The 14,925-nt window shown below is 34.2% G+C and overlaps 1 protein-coding gene across 2 annotated transcripts in view; it reads right to left on the bottom strand.

Moving 5' to 3' along the window:
- The window catches only part of LOC118270869 (protein apterous), a 103,646-nt gene that overhangs the window by 78,409 nt on the left and 10,312 nt on the right, over window positions 1-14,925 (bottom strand). For both annotated transcript variants that reach the window (XM_035586767.2, XM_035586689.2), the window contains exon 2: window positions 12,111-12,433. In XM_035586767.2, the coding sequence (XP_035442660.2) occupies window positions 12,111-12,433 (323 nt within the window). The remainder of the gene's footprint in view (window positions 1-12,110; window positions 12,434-14,925) is intronic.

Below are 14,925 nucleotides of genomic sequence, written 5' to 3'. Positions count from 1 at the left end.
GTATAGGTACATTCTTTCGAATAATGGAGACTCCATCACGTTCCCAGTCAGTGCACAAGCCACACAATGTAACGTATCACAATCTTTGTTTATATTTGTTCCCGATAACGTAATGGCTGGTAAAAATTTAATTTAACTTAGTTATCTCTTGTCTGTATAAGACATATCCAGTACAAGTACTTTTGTATATCTTTGTACATTGTATTTATACGTGTTTTGGGTGTATTTGATCTAAACACTTATTTGTATACAAGTAAAGGAACAATTATTAAGGTCGCAGGAAGCCGCTGGATGCAGGTCGCTTCCAACCGGCCTATCTGGAAGTCATTGGTGGAGATCTAGTGGCGGATATGATGATGATGATGATGATGATGATGACAAAAGAACAATGAGGAGTGTTTAAAGAGTAGAAAACCACGCGTAGACAGAGTATAAACAACTCTCAAACACACTATAAGCAGATGCAATCGTGACGATCAGATCAATTCGTAAATGCATAAATATTTCGTAGGTACTTAAAATTCAAATCTACGCATAATTTATTAGAAAGAAGCGTTCACTTCATATTATACTGCGCATCTCTCAAAAGTTAGTAACTCTGTACTATGAGTAGCTAATTCGGTATCTCCCTTTACCATTCCAAACCCAGCATGATCAAACCTTAAACATTTGTACTTCTTCGTATTACAGCAATAAACATTACAACCATTCATGTAAAAATGCACTTTAAATTCTCTACAACTAAGTTCAAACTTCCACTAACTCCATTAAACTCCAGTTCATATAATATCAAGTTGATGAAGCCACTGTATTTTCCCATGGATGGCCGAAAAACCATAAAAATATATCTAAATTTCATAAACACGGAGATTTTGGTGATAAAACACCATGGGAGCCAGCTATTATCCATAAAAGCTAAAGATTATTAGCGACGGTTATCTTTTTGATAAAGATATTCAGTGTTGAAGTTATTGAAGTAAGGTTTAACTTAAATCCAAGTTGTTATGTAACTTTTATTTTGCTAAAAGAGCCGTAGCTTGAAGTTTTCTGTTAGAAGTCCCCTCAGTAACGATATCTCGGTCCGGTGGAGACGGCTTACAAAGAGATCAGCATGCATAAGTTCACCAACTTTTCTCGGATATCACTTTATTGCAACTTTATCATTGAAGCTCAGCAACATTTTTAACTTTAGAGACGTTTGCCAGACGGCCCTTAATGGTGCTATGAATTGCTACGGATGGAGACATTTTTCCTTTTCTAAGATCACTGAAACGAATGTCGTTTGTAAGTGATTTGCTCACTGGTAAAGAAAGCTATTGCACAACTTTTAATAGGCATAAAGTTGGAATGAAATACTCTAAGAGCTTATCAAGTAAAAAAAGTATCCTCAACGGTAAATTTTGCAATCCTCTTTAAACATACGTAGGTGATATCTAACAAAATCTCTCCCAGTCTATACATTACTGAGCATATAAGTCAACAACTACTTATCCGATCTACGTGCTTTATTTTAATTAATAGACAACGTATTCAACTAGATTTTAGGACCTATTATCGTATGCGAGCAAAGGGCAGATCGCTTCGTTATTACATTGGAAGCATTCCCTTTTGACAATTGCAATTTATACCCTATTAGCAGGAGTATTACAGGTCTATGTTCGGATATCAGATTAGGTAATACTATTTCTTATGCTATGAATAATCGGGTATAAGAACATCTATGTTGCATAATGTTCGGACGTGCATCTCATAAACGGAGGAACTGAGACAATAATGTGGGTGGGAACGTTCTACACTGCGCTCCTTGAGTTGAACTTTTAAACAATATTTAATTTTAATAGATGGACGACTGAGAGAACTTAGAGTTGTAAAATTAAGCATTATTTTTCTGACTATTCTAATGGTAAAGTTAGAATCGTGTATTGGTTTTCATTAAGTCATAGGTTAAACATATTAAGTTAAATACGACGATTATGTCGAAATATCTTCGTATAAATTAACACATTTTCTCAAAAAGCAAACAAACAAACTTCACTATGTTCCGAAAACCATCCTTAAATCAAATGCCGGTAACAACTTTGTATAATAAGTACCAACTGTTATCGATCTCCTTCGACACGAGCGTGAAGAAATCACATCAAGTCAAAAACTCTCAGTTTACAAGATACAAGATGAGATAGGTATGCAAATCAGCGATACAATCGCTTCAACTGACAGTATCAGTTACACTATAATTAGCCATCTGTAAAATGATGTATAAGGTATTCAATTATACAAACTATAAAATCTAAACATCGTTGACTTACAAGGTCATCTAATTATACTAGTTTCGGTATTTTAAATAGGTTCACTGTGCTAGGAATGTTAGCGCTATTTGTAGCTAGAAATTTCCGAGACTGCTTTACTTACATTTCTACATAAGTATATTTAAAACAGATCATGGTCCCTATAAACACTATGACAGTAAATAACCGAAATATACTCTCATAAATGCTCTAAAGGAAATTGAATTTAACTACATACACAGTGCACGTTAACTAGACAACAGATTAAAGCTGAACATTAAACTAGATTACAAGTATGGATATTTCAATATTAAGATGATACCTGTCGAGACGTGTGCCAACTTTTTTCCCACTGGTGCCACAAAAACCGAGCTGTAGCACTTTCTACCAAATCTAAACCTTATGACTAACCCCAGCAGTGGTAAAACCCGGTACTTGGGATGTTGATCTATTCATATTCCGAATCAATATTTATCTATTTTCTGTCTAGCAAAAAATAAGACCGTCTGCTTAATTCCAATAACTTCGCTACCAATATTATTTATTATTTTTTTGTAGATCACTAAGCTGCTTACTGATTTGAGAAGTTGTTCATGTAAATAAAGTAATTGGTTTACAAACAGAAGCCTACAAGAATCTTTATAAAAGTTTAATTAACGAGTAACATTGAACTGTCTATGAAATTACGGATTTAAGCTTTAACGGGAAAAGTTATTTTGCTCATTTTTTGTGTAGGACCGGTACTTAAAATGTCTTGTGTAGTAGGAATATGGACGATGTCTTCAATAAAATGTAATGGTCATTTGGATATTTGTTCATCGATAAGCTAAGTAATTATTAACAAATTAGACTAAAAGTGTTTACGTATATATAAAATAGAATTAGTATGAAAATCCTATCACTTAAAGACAAAGTCCATCCGAAACTATGTTGTACTATGCTGCACATAACTGATTGAACCATGTAAAAGAATATCTACTGTAAAGAATCAGTTTCTACTGCTATGGGAAACAGATAAATCATTGCTTCTGTGCGTCGAAAGCTAGTGTTAGGTTATGTACAGTAAAAATCAAGATATTAATGACATGCTTTTTTCTATATATCAACGACAATCAGTACGTGGGCAGCAAAACCAACTTCACGAAACCAATTTTCAAAAAGCGCTACACAACTGGCGCTAAGATGAACAAAGCAATCTCACAATGGAGCTTTATTCCCACATCCATTCGAGATTATATTAAACATTATACGTTTTATTATAAAAATTGTACGCAATCCAGTTGAGTTAGTAACTGTACTAGTTTTTTTAACGGTACATAGCCCGGGCATATGTGGGCGCCGATGTGATCAAGGTCAACCGGTGGGTTTTAGTAAAAAATAATTTATTTCATTGACTTTCATATTAACTTATGTGTTCTAAGTCGCGGCGTGTTTGTATTGTGAATTTATATTACTATTTAAATTAAATAACTAACATTGATTGCCTTGTTCGTTATGTGATCTTCGTATTCAATTTCCTGATGAAGAAAAGTTATTATGGACGGTTTAAGGAAATTTATACTTAGCTTGGGAGTTTGGAGTTCTGGTGTGGGTATGGCAAAATGAATTTTGAGCCTTCAACTTTAAAAAAGTAAGCATTCTATTTAATGCGTAGACATTTTCACTTCAAGAAATAAAGGTTGATAGGTGATACCTACCAAATATTTATTTAATACCGTATAGAGTTATCGAACGTGTTTACTTCACTCTTGGGAAGTCCTCGTTCTACTTTTCTCTCTTAAAATAACTAAGATAAATGCTAAGTTATCGATGTTTTTTACGATTATAACACTATAACATCACGCCTGAATGCGACTCCAACAATACTATGACTTCAGGTCCTATACAGCAAAAATTGTACCGTGAATTTTTCCTTTAGGCCATTGAACAGCAGATCAACATAACCCTATTTATCAAATATATTTTTAACTTTATTGTTTGTATGATATAGTCTAAAATCTTTTGAATAGATAGGATTATGTTGAAGTGCTTTTGTACTTATAACCCTAACACTACAATTTGCTAAATCTTTATGACTCTAAATGGGTTTCAAACATCTTGAGTTAGGAATATTTACTTAAAACTTAAGAGTTACTTCATAGAACTTGCCTGTTTTAATTAACGACATTATGTTAAGAGTCTTACTTAGTATTTTATGAAATTGAAGGTTTCACAACAGGAAAATTAAATTTTAGTAAAAACAATTTATTTTAATATCTCAGTAAGCTTACTATATAGATCGAAAAACATGGAGAATTTGAATTCACTCTTTTACCTACAAAGATATTTACATTTAGGAACAAGCAGCTAGCTTTACTAAAGGACAGATTGACAAACATATTTTAATTTACCTCTGTTTATATCCAAATCGCAATCAACCATCTCCGTCCGTTTACATAATTATATTATAAAGTACACAATATTAAAACCCAAAACCCCACTATTTAACTTCGCAGTCGGTTTGGAATTCGAACAGGCGACTTCACCCGATCGCCGCCGAGCCGACAGCGAGCCAATCAAAAGCGCCGATGCACTCGGTCGCAATAAAACCACTCTAATATATGCGTACGCGTCGCGTTGAAGACTTTTATTAGCAATTTAACAAGTGTCGTGGACGAACCACGATTTGATTTATGTACACATAATGCACGTTTTACGTTTATTGTTTCTTGTATATCAAGTTTGGGGACCGATATCTTGCTTGGGATATGAAGCTGGGTCCGCATTCTCAAGGTTGGATTTGAGTAAGAACTGAAATATCACTGTCTCTTCGCAAAAATCCTAATTAGTCCTAATTCAAGGCAAGATAAAGTACTATTATATCATATCTCTAATATACCTACATGAAAAGGAATGTATGAAATACCTAAGTGAAATTTTTCTTAGAATGAAAAGAGGTATTATATCGAGATATATCAACCAAGAAGAGTACACATAATAGCCTATATACCTACACGTTTATAGACTTTATTTACAAAAACCTTGATTTGCAACTTAGTTACCAGAGCACTGACTGCGATTGAAATATGCACCCATTGTATCGCCGATCGAACTTGCACGAACTCACTGAAAGCATCAACTTTACAATGAAGTTATTGTGATAGAATTTCACTGAAATACTATATTTTTTATACAAATCTGTCTATTACATATATGAACGAAGGCAATTTAAATAACATAGCAAAATTAAAAAAAACGCACTATGACCCCATACACGAGTTACTGAGTGGTAGTCGTTCATGCAAAAAATATACCCTTCATGTGATAAGTTATCACATTACTACCTACTGCTCCATAAAATAATTCCTAAATATATATTGGAAAATATTTCGAGTAACAACCCTTATTAGTCATACACAGCACGAGTCTAAACCCGCAGACATGCAAAAAAAACGACATCCAAGATATCAATATCACAGATTTTTGACAACACGAATACTCTTTTAGCCGCGGTCGGTCAACGCATCAAACCTAATCAAAACTGTCATGACAGAATGAAAACATATCAACGAACTTGTCGGTTCGCATTGGAAGACACGAGCGGTTCATGTCAATATCGATTATAGTTTGAATCGATGCACGTAATCAAATCTGTCATCGAACATTTAATCGATTTGAAGTCAATAAGGTTATGGTTTTGGCACCTCACTCCGTTTTTGTGTTTGGTACTTCGAATTCTTGGTGTTGACGTCATCAGCAATCAAGACGCATACCTACTATACATTTTACCTTCAAAGACTAAACGTATAAAGCTATTAATGAATGTGGTCAAAGCTGCAACATAGATACATCTTTTTCAGCTTCATACCACGACCCATTCGTACAAGCAAGCATTCCCCACTATGTGACGATCTACACCTTTATAAAAGTAAGAAAAAACACTTCCCTAAACAATAAATTCTAATAACTATCAACAGTAGTCCAAAAGCTACGAACGAACAAGAACAGAAGCCTATTGACTTGAACTTGAACAACAAAAATTTACATTCTTTCTCAATAGTTTATTTATGTAAATGCTCACTGTATCTGATAGAATAACTTTATTATATCGTAATAATATGTCATAATCTAGTCATCGTTGGAAGTAACAAAGTATCAGTTACAAGCCAGAATGCAATAATTCCCGAACTTTATGACGTGTACAATGACGTCACGCGGGTACGACCTCTTGAATTATTGACGACAATTTGAATAGTTAAAAGCGAATATATTAAGAATTTTTAAAATAGAGTCGGCTAATATCGGGTTTGGTGGCAGTACAAGGGTTGAACTGGAAGCGGGAAGCGATTTTATCAGTTGGATGTCTATGTAAGTTGCACATAATAAATATTACATATATTATAATTCTACCTATTTTTTTATAATTTTTTGTGATTTTTTTCAAATCTTTTACTATTTTTTATCACAGATTTTTCTTCTTTCGTACTAAATAATATGCATTTCTTAAAATCGTCTAGTTTTGAAACAAACACCATAAAGGTTCGTTAAATGTGGTAGCAACTGCACGTTAAGTATACAATGTACCGTGAGAATCAAAGCAGTTTTCCCATACCGATTTGGAAACTAAATTATCGTCCCACACAGATTGTGAATTACTGTAATACTAAGTCAAGGGCTTGTACTATGTACAACGATGTTACTTAAACCATTAAAAACAGAAGTACTTACAATTTTGTATGTAGGTATATAACATGTAATATTAAGAAAAATGCGTTTTTAATTGTAGATGTTATTTTTTAAATTTAAACTTGACTTGTTTATTGATATTTCGTATAAAATTGTTTTTAGTCTTACAAAATCCAAAGCGAATTTTTTTTCAAGATTTTTACAGTTAGCTCCACAACACAAAATTCAGCAAAGTAAAAACTTCACATTAAAATCCAAGGAGCGATAAAATCCCACCCGCTGTCCGCTACATCCTACAATATGTACCACATAGACATCCCGCCGAGATCGACGGTACGTGTTCTAAGTAAACGGCCAGATAACGCGAGGTGACTTGTGGAGCCCGTAGGACGTACGATGTAAAACGTACATCTGATAGGGAGTCGTAGGTGATGTACACGTGACGGGACGCTAACGCTACCGACCACTGACTCACTGGGCGAAGAAATATGTCAAAAATGTTAGAAAGTACTGTACAGTTAGTGTGGGGTAGATTGTGGACGAAACTTCTGTGTCATGCCATTTTGTGGGTGAGATAGATAATGTCATGTACATAGATAAAGCTAAATGTACTTTAAATTTTATTACATTTAGGTCCCATTTTAAACTTTCTTGAGACATTTCGAATATAAAATTTTATGATAATTGATAATTGACACAAGAATTATAATTGTATCTACAATCATTAATCTTTGCACATTTAACTACATCAAAAATACTGTCTAAAAACCTAGAAAGAAATTCACTACTATTATTTAATGCCCAACAAAATCTACGTATTCTATAGGCAACAAAAGAACTTGCCTTTGAGAGGTCCAAAGACAATTGTGCACATCGCATCGCCAGTTGTAGTGAGCCCACACTAGGCGCAGTTTAATGGTGTTAGTATGAATACTCTTTATGAGCCTCTATAAGCTGTAGTTCATTCGAAACTGATGAATGGCCTGCGTTTTAGCTTATAGACTTTTATATGGCACCTCAGTCCTGCTAAATGGAGGAGAATGGGATTTATTTAGCCTCAGTCCATTCTACAACCCACGGGTAAACCTGTATGCTATCCTACGTATATATCTCTTTTATAGTTCAAGCCTGGCCTACATACCAAATTTCATTGAGCTTTAGAATTTAGGATTGAAGTTACAAAAGATTTTCTTTAGAATATTTCTCAAAACATAATTTGATGAATGTATACACACACTGGAGATTTTATCTTTATTTGGTATTAAAAACCTACTATATAATATATAAAAAAGAGATTCAATTTTACATAGCAAAAGTATTTAAAGAAACAGAAATTCATTACTATGAATCTTCTTACCTACCTTACAAAGAATAATAAGTAGTAAATAAAGAACATCTACTAAAACCAACCTTAAAAAACTGCTAGTAGGAATGTTAGTCACAATCATTAGGAAAAATCGTTCTTACTACCACGCAATAGAACCGATATCCATTTCGACTTTTACTTAGAAGACACAGATCACGGACATCCCGGCAAGGAACGTCCATACAAATGTGCCAAATAGGGCTCAAAATATTGCAAAGGGGAAGCTAGTTGTCAGTTACTAGGTAGGTACTACTTATGGGGATATTGTCCCGCATTCGGTCTCAGCAAAAGAAAAGGACGGAAAATGGGAAACATATTTTAATTGACTTTAGAAAATACGTTTGTAATAGCAATTTCAGGAAAAAGAGCCATTTATAAATAACAACTTCCTGTGGAAACACAGGACAACTGTAGAATGAGCTGTCGTCGGCGATATTTCTGAACCGATACGACCTTCAAACCTTCAAGAAAAGAGAATACTCCTTTTTAAAAGGCCGGCAACGTAACGACGCCTGTGACTCCTCTGGTGTTAGTCCATGGGCGGCGCTGATCGCTTACCATCAAGTGACTCGTCTGCTCGTTTGCTACCTATTTCATAAAAAAACCAAACTCATAACCAGTTAAGTAAGATCTAGGAACCAGTTCAAGTTCAAGGGCACCTATATAACTAAGAATGTAAATAAGTTAAATATGTATTAAAAATAAAACAATGTGTGCTAATTTAATTATGTAAACTGCCACAAATTATACTCAGTATTCGGCAGGAACACTATTAAACTCTTTCTTAATCTAAAGATAAGATCTAAGCCTTTAGACCAGAAAATTATCTAAAAACCTCAAGGAGATTAAAATTTTTCATATTCATTTGAATAAAGTTATTATATTATTAGTGGAGTAGTTTCAGGGTAAGCTACTGGATTTTTAAGTAGTTTCTTACTTAAACTAAGTATTTCTTAGTAAGGATTTTGTATTGAAAACAATTTCTAAGGTCTGGGTTAAGTAACCATTTGATATGACTACGGAGGTAAGAGTTTATTTAACACTACTTTTGACTTATTGTCTAGTGTGTAACTATTGACTCCCACGCACGCATATCAAGGGCTAAATGTACTCCAGATAAGTCTTGTCTTAGATAATCGGATAAAATGTTATTGGAATTCCTAACTGACCAGAATTCGCAATAAGTTTAATATTACTAAATCACCCCATTCGTTAGTTGCAAATGTATTAAACAATATTATAGTGTGTAAATCAGTGTTGTTTAGCACTTTCCCAACCGACATTCGATAAATAATAAATATTGAAGGGGAAATAATTAAAATACATAATGTATTTCGACACCTCCGGAATTCAATCTGGTAAGTAACGAATATAAGACTCGATAAATATGTTAATTGAAGTTGGGCCGTGGGCCACAGTGATAGCGGTAGATGAAGCAGGAGTTATTAGTGATTAGAGTTTAAAAGCAGATTATATAATATGCAACTGTTTGGAATGGTACCTATGAAGATTTTTTATGTCTAATCATTGGATCTTGAAGATTGCTTCAAAATGAATTTAATCGCAAAATGAGTTTGAAGCATTACTAAATTTAATTCTCCTACACAATCATAATTTTTCAGAAATAAGCGACTGAACTGCATCCAAAACAATTTTACGACACAAACTCTCTTAAAGCATTAATCGCTTTACATACACTGTATACCTCAACCTACAACAAATTCATAACTTAACTCTAAACTAGAATCGAAATGATAACCAATCTTAGCCGACGACGCTTAGATAATTTTATGAAATAACATAAGAATTATCTTTATTTTTGTCTTTTTAATAATATCTAAAAGTATGAAAGATATCATACAATAAAAGATTTTGTTTGGAGTGGTCCGGTTAAATAATAATAAATAATAATAGTTTATGATATATAATACCCCTAGTCCTTCTATGGGTATCGTAGGAGTCAACGGAGGAATAACATATTTGACTGACTTTGGCAGCAGCGCTTTCTTATAAACCTGATCCTTTAAACTGCGATCTCCAACCCGCCTGCTAGACGTGAAGATTACAGCAAAGGTCTTTAGGAAGTAAATGTCAGGTTAAGGAGACTGATAGTCCAGTAGTGTGTAATATAATATTATTAAAATCGCGGTTATTATAGAAGTCGTATAAGCCTACCGTTCAATACTTCCAGAAACACCAGGAGAGCGTTTAATTACTATATCAAGTTTCTCGGAAAATCATACACAAGCTGTAAATGTGAGAGAACAATCTCGTGATTCATTAGATTGTACATGATCTTGTTTCAAAGTAAAAACATGAGACTATTTTATAGTCGAATGTTAAATATTGTTAAGATTTGTTTACGTATTTCTGTAATTTCAAGTTATTTATTACTTGAATACTAAATTTAGTACAGGAGCTAAAATTGTGTCCTATTTATGGCAAAAGGGTTGTCACAAAAGAATGATTTTAAAATGTATAGTCGACAAAGCACTTATGATGTCTAAGGTATTGCAGTTCAGTTAGCTACGGTGATCGCTTACCATATAAACCTGGTGGCATATAAACTTTGTTACTTCTGAAAAAGTTGATGTCACATAAAATAAGTGCACCTAAAAGAACGGTTGCATTAGATTTTACTATACAAATATTTTACCTGTATCCAACGTTGGCATTGTACTTTGAATCTTGTTGAAATGCAACCTTTATTTTGCTCGTAGTATGAATAACCCAATATCCTTGACTCAGTGTGTCTGGCTTCCCGCCCACGATTTTACCATTTAAGTAGGAGTTTTCTTGATACTATTTTCATTTTATTTTTTCTTATGTTTTCCTTATAGATCTTGGCCATGTTCCTCTTTCCACAACTTTCTTAAGATGTTTTGCTGAATATTATCTTTTTAAATAAACACCATTAAATGATGTGTATATAACCAGCTCACACGTTTGTTCAATGGGTACAGCAACCACAGTACGCTACGATATTAAAAAGATCAAGAGTGTACTGAATGTCGTTTGAACAAATCGTAATTAAAAAGGATGGATAATTATTCGTCTTCAAATAATAAACAATCATCTCGTATCTCTCGAAAATAACAATCTCTTGCCGTGCTCAGTCATCATTCGTTCCAATTCCCAAGTAGTGTAATTATTTTTATTATTGAAGAAGGTACTATCCAATCCAATATTTGCAGTTAAAACACGAACAACGTACGTTCTCAGCCCGCAACCAGAACTCCATTCATATATTTTAAATACCACTCACGATGCGAACGCTCAAAGCGTTGATATAATTACGACGCTCATAATTATCGCAATGTACGAGGTGCATTGTCGTTTCAATAACAAGCAGAGAGAGCGCTATAGTTGTCGCACACTCAATGTACACTAAATTAACGTAACGAACATAAATTTTATACAAATGACAGTTACACGTGTTGTTTCCATAAATGTTTCTTTTGATCATAACTTTAGAACGTCGGTAGGTTTTATTTAAGATTTTATGAGAGCGAAATTGCCCTCGAGGATTTCAAAATGTAATTAAGTCAAGTGTAGTTAGTTAATTTTATAATATTATTTCACTGGAGCGGCGCCGGGGAAAACTTTATGAATAAATTATTTTAAAAACGTTATGTTCTAGTATTTTTCGCGTCATTTTCATGCTCGAGGTGATTCTAAAATTGTGAAATTGTAACTTTCCCTAATTTGACATTAAGCTTTCTAGACTCGATTGGCGCTGTATTACCTACTACAAAAAAGGTCTGCGGTTCGGTTCGGTAAAAAGAGGAACTTACCTGAAATAATCATTTTTGCAGAATATGTTGCTGTCTCTGGCGTAGCACCGTTGTTCTGAGTCAAGGGGCATTTTACACTCGCAGCATTTGAGGCAGGGAGTATGCCAGCGGCGCTCTAGTGCCAGAAGGTAGTATCTGTCGGTGATACGGCCGCCGCAGCCGGCACAAGCGTCTTCAGGGGGAGGTTGGGGCGTTTCGTCCGGGGGTTCCCTCTTCCGACACGAAGTGCAGTCACGCGGTGAGCCAGGGGACGTCGCGGGCGCGACAGGGGACAAGTCGCCGCCCCCCTCGTACGCCGACGTTAGATATCTCTCACTTTGTTGCTGAAACAACAATAAAATTCTTAAATGACAAATTCAGTCTTGGGGAGGTCGATTCTTCAAAACGCCCCTCTTTACTCGAGCTGTATCTCCGTAGCATTACGTATTCTACTAACAATAGTCTTTTGTACACGAACTTTCGAAGACCATTTTAACATTTGTAATACAACTAATTTCACGGTGCATTTTCAATACAGTTGTTTATATCTACAAGTTACACACAATACTTTTTGTACAACAAATTATAAATAACAACACAGCACTCTCAAAATCGCTTAGAAAAAAGCGCTCAATTAACAAAAAGAAAAAGAATTAATACACCAATTCCGTTGTTTAATAAATCCGAGGAACAATCCTAAATAATAATGGCTGCCGTAATAAAAGTTTTTTGTACCCCGTAGCTGCGTCTGAACCCGACTTAACCCTACTTTGCGTCTGAAACACGGATTATGTTTTCCTCCGGTAGCAAAACCATCATTAAATTCCCCCTAAACGTAACATCTTAATAAGGCTTGTTAAACTAGAATTAATCAATTGTTATCAAACAGAAAAAGAGATATCTCCTTCACTAATTAATGCGATTAATCCCCCTTTAAAGAACGTTAGGAAAATGTTTTTGTTTTCCATTATATATTATATAGGTGATATAAAGGTATTTTTTTGCGTAACAAACGTAAAACTTTGTCGTGGGTGACTGCAATATCGGATCAATTGATCAAACTACAGCTACGTTATAAACGTCATTATATCTTTAATTTATTAATTTTCTTAGGAAAAAATTGATTGTACTAACGAACAGTAAATAAACCGTAAGTTTAGGTACATCAGTGTAGGTACATCGCCCACAAGCTCGGGCTGAGTCTTAGGAATTCAAGGCCCGAGATAAAACAATGTTCGTATTATATTCAAATATGTATAAATATTGAATTCTAAGATATCTGAATGTTTGCATATATTCAAGGAATTAAGTTGGCACTAAGACCTTAGATCGTTGGCTATGGAACAGACACTGTCTAACTTACAACAAATAAAGTACCATCAACATAATTATAATTAAGCTAAAATTGACAATAATATCAACAGTACGACGGTCAGCTACATTTGACAAAATAAAAAAACAAACGAGCGCTATAAGCTACATACGTTACATATAGTTACGTAATGTTACCGTGTTGCTCGGATAGTCCAACATCTACTAGAAACTTAACAGGCAACAACAGCAAGACACTGTTCGTTTTCTTAGATTCTTAGACTGCGAATATTTCAAACTAAAATAACGATAAATAAAAATATCATAACCTATTGGTTATTATCAGGTGTATTCACCTGATATATAGGTTAAGAATTTTATGACATATATAAAGCAATATTTCAACATAGAAATAACGTATTTATATCACCTGGTCGACATGGCATCATTTGGCCAGTCGACACTTATAAAAACCTGCTTCGATGTTATCACAACATTAAGAACTGTTGCCATTTGAAAAAATAACATACCTACATGTATATAATCTAATTTATTATGGTTCCTTTTAATTTTTTCACTAAAACTTTTGTGCACATATATGCTATGTTTTTTTCTGTGTCGCGGCAGTTGAATAACAATTTGTTGATGAAAAAAATAAAGAATTCCCTGAGCCTAGGAAGAAAAATGGCTGCATAGTGTATAAACTGCTATGTAGGAAACCACTACCAATATTAGATAGAGTAATGATTGTGATTGTCTATATACATTACAAGAACTCCGAATATACTAAACCGATTTGAAAAAATTCTATCGCCATTGGAAACCTTACTTTTCAAATATATTTTTTTGTATCCTAATATTCCTACAGCATCGAGAAATAAGAGCAGGTTTCTAAATTTTACGCGAATAACGTTATATAAAGTTTATTTATGAGCATTAGAAGTGGATAGAACACTCCTAAGCTCACACTTACCGCCCACAACGAGGCGTCGACCCCTTATATATACAATGTACTAAGCAGACCCCTCACTATGAGGGAGACAGGCCTCCTACAAATGAGATATACTCTATCGTTAATATTAATGCTGTAGACATTCTATTTTATACATTTACTAGCAAACCCAGCGAACTCCGTTTCGCCACCAATGATTTTCCCTGTTTTACTGCTTTTCTTTTGAATCCTGAATTTTCTTTGCTACAAACCTCACGGAGCCCAAGACCTTTTTACGAATGCAAAACCGTGGAATTCGGTTCGTGCGTTCTGGAGTTATAACGTCAGGAAGGAAAACCCGACCTATTTTTGTATTATAGATATACAATCGTTTCCATTGCAATATTAAGAAGCTTGACTATAACAGCTATTCTAAAGAAACACCTGTTTCAGGCAACATTTGTGATTATTTTCTGATTTTTAAACTACATCGTTGGTTGACTGACCGCAAATGTGACTGTTGAACTAAAGGTCCTAAGTTTAGGAATTACATAATTTATGAGTATCTTTGTGTGTAGACCCTGGTTTTGGCAC

This window comes from Spodoptera frugiperda, chromosome 25 (assembly GCF_023101765.2).
Source record: "Spodoptera frugiperda isolate SF20-4 chromosome 25, AGI-APGP_CSIRO_Sfru_2.0, whole genome shotgun sequence".
Classification (NCBI taxonomy): Eukaryota; Metazoa; Arthropoda; class Insecta; order Lepidoptera; family Noctuidae; genus Spodoptera; species Spodoptera frugiperda.
Note: the sequence above shows the minus strand (reverse complement) of the source record. Positions and strands in the feature narration are given on the sequence as shown.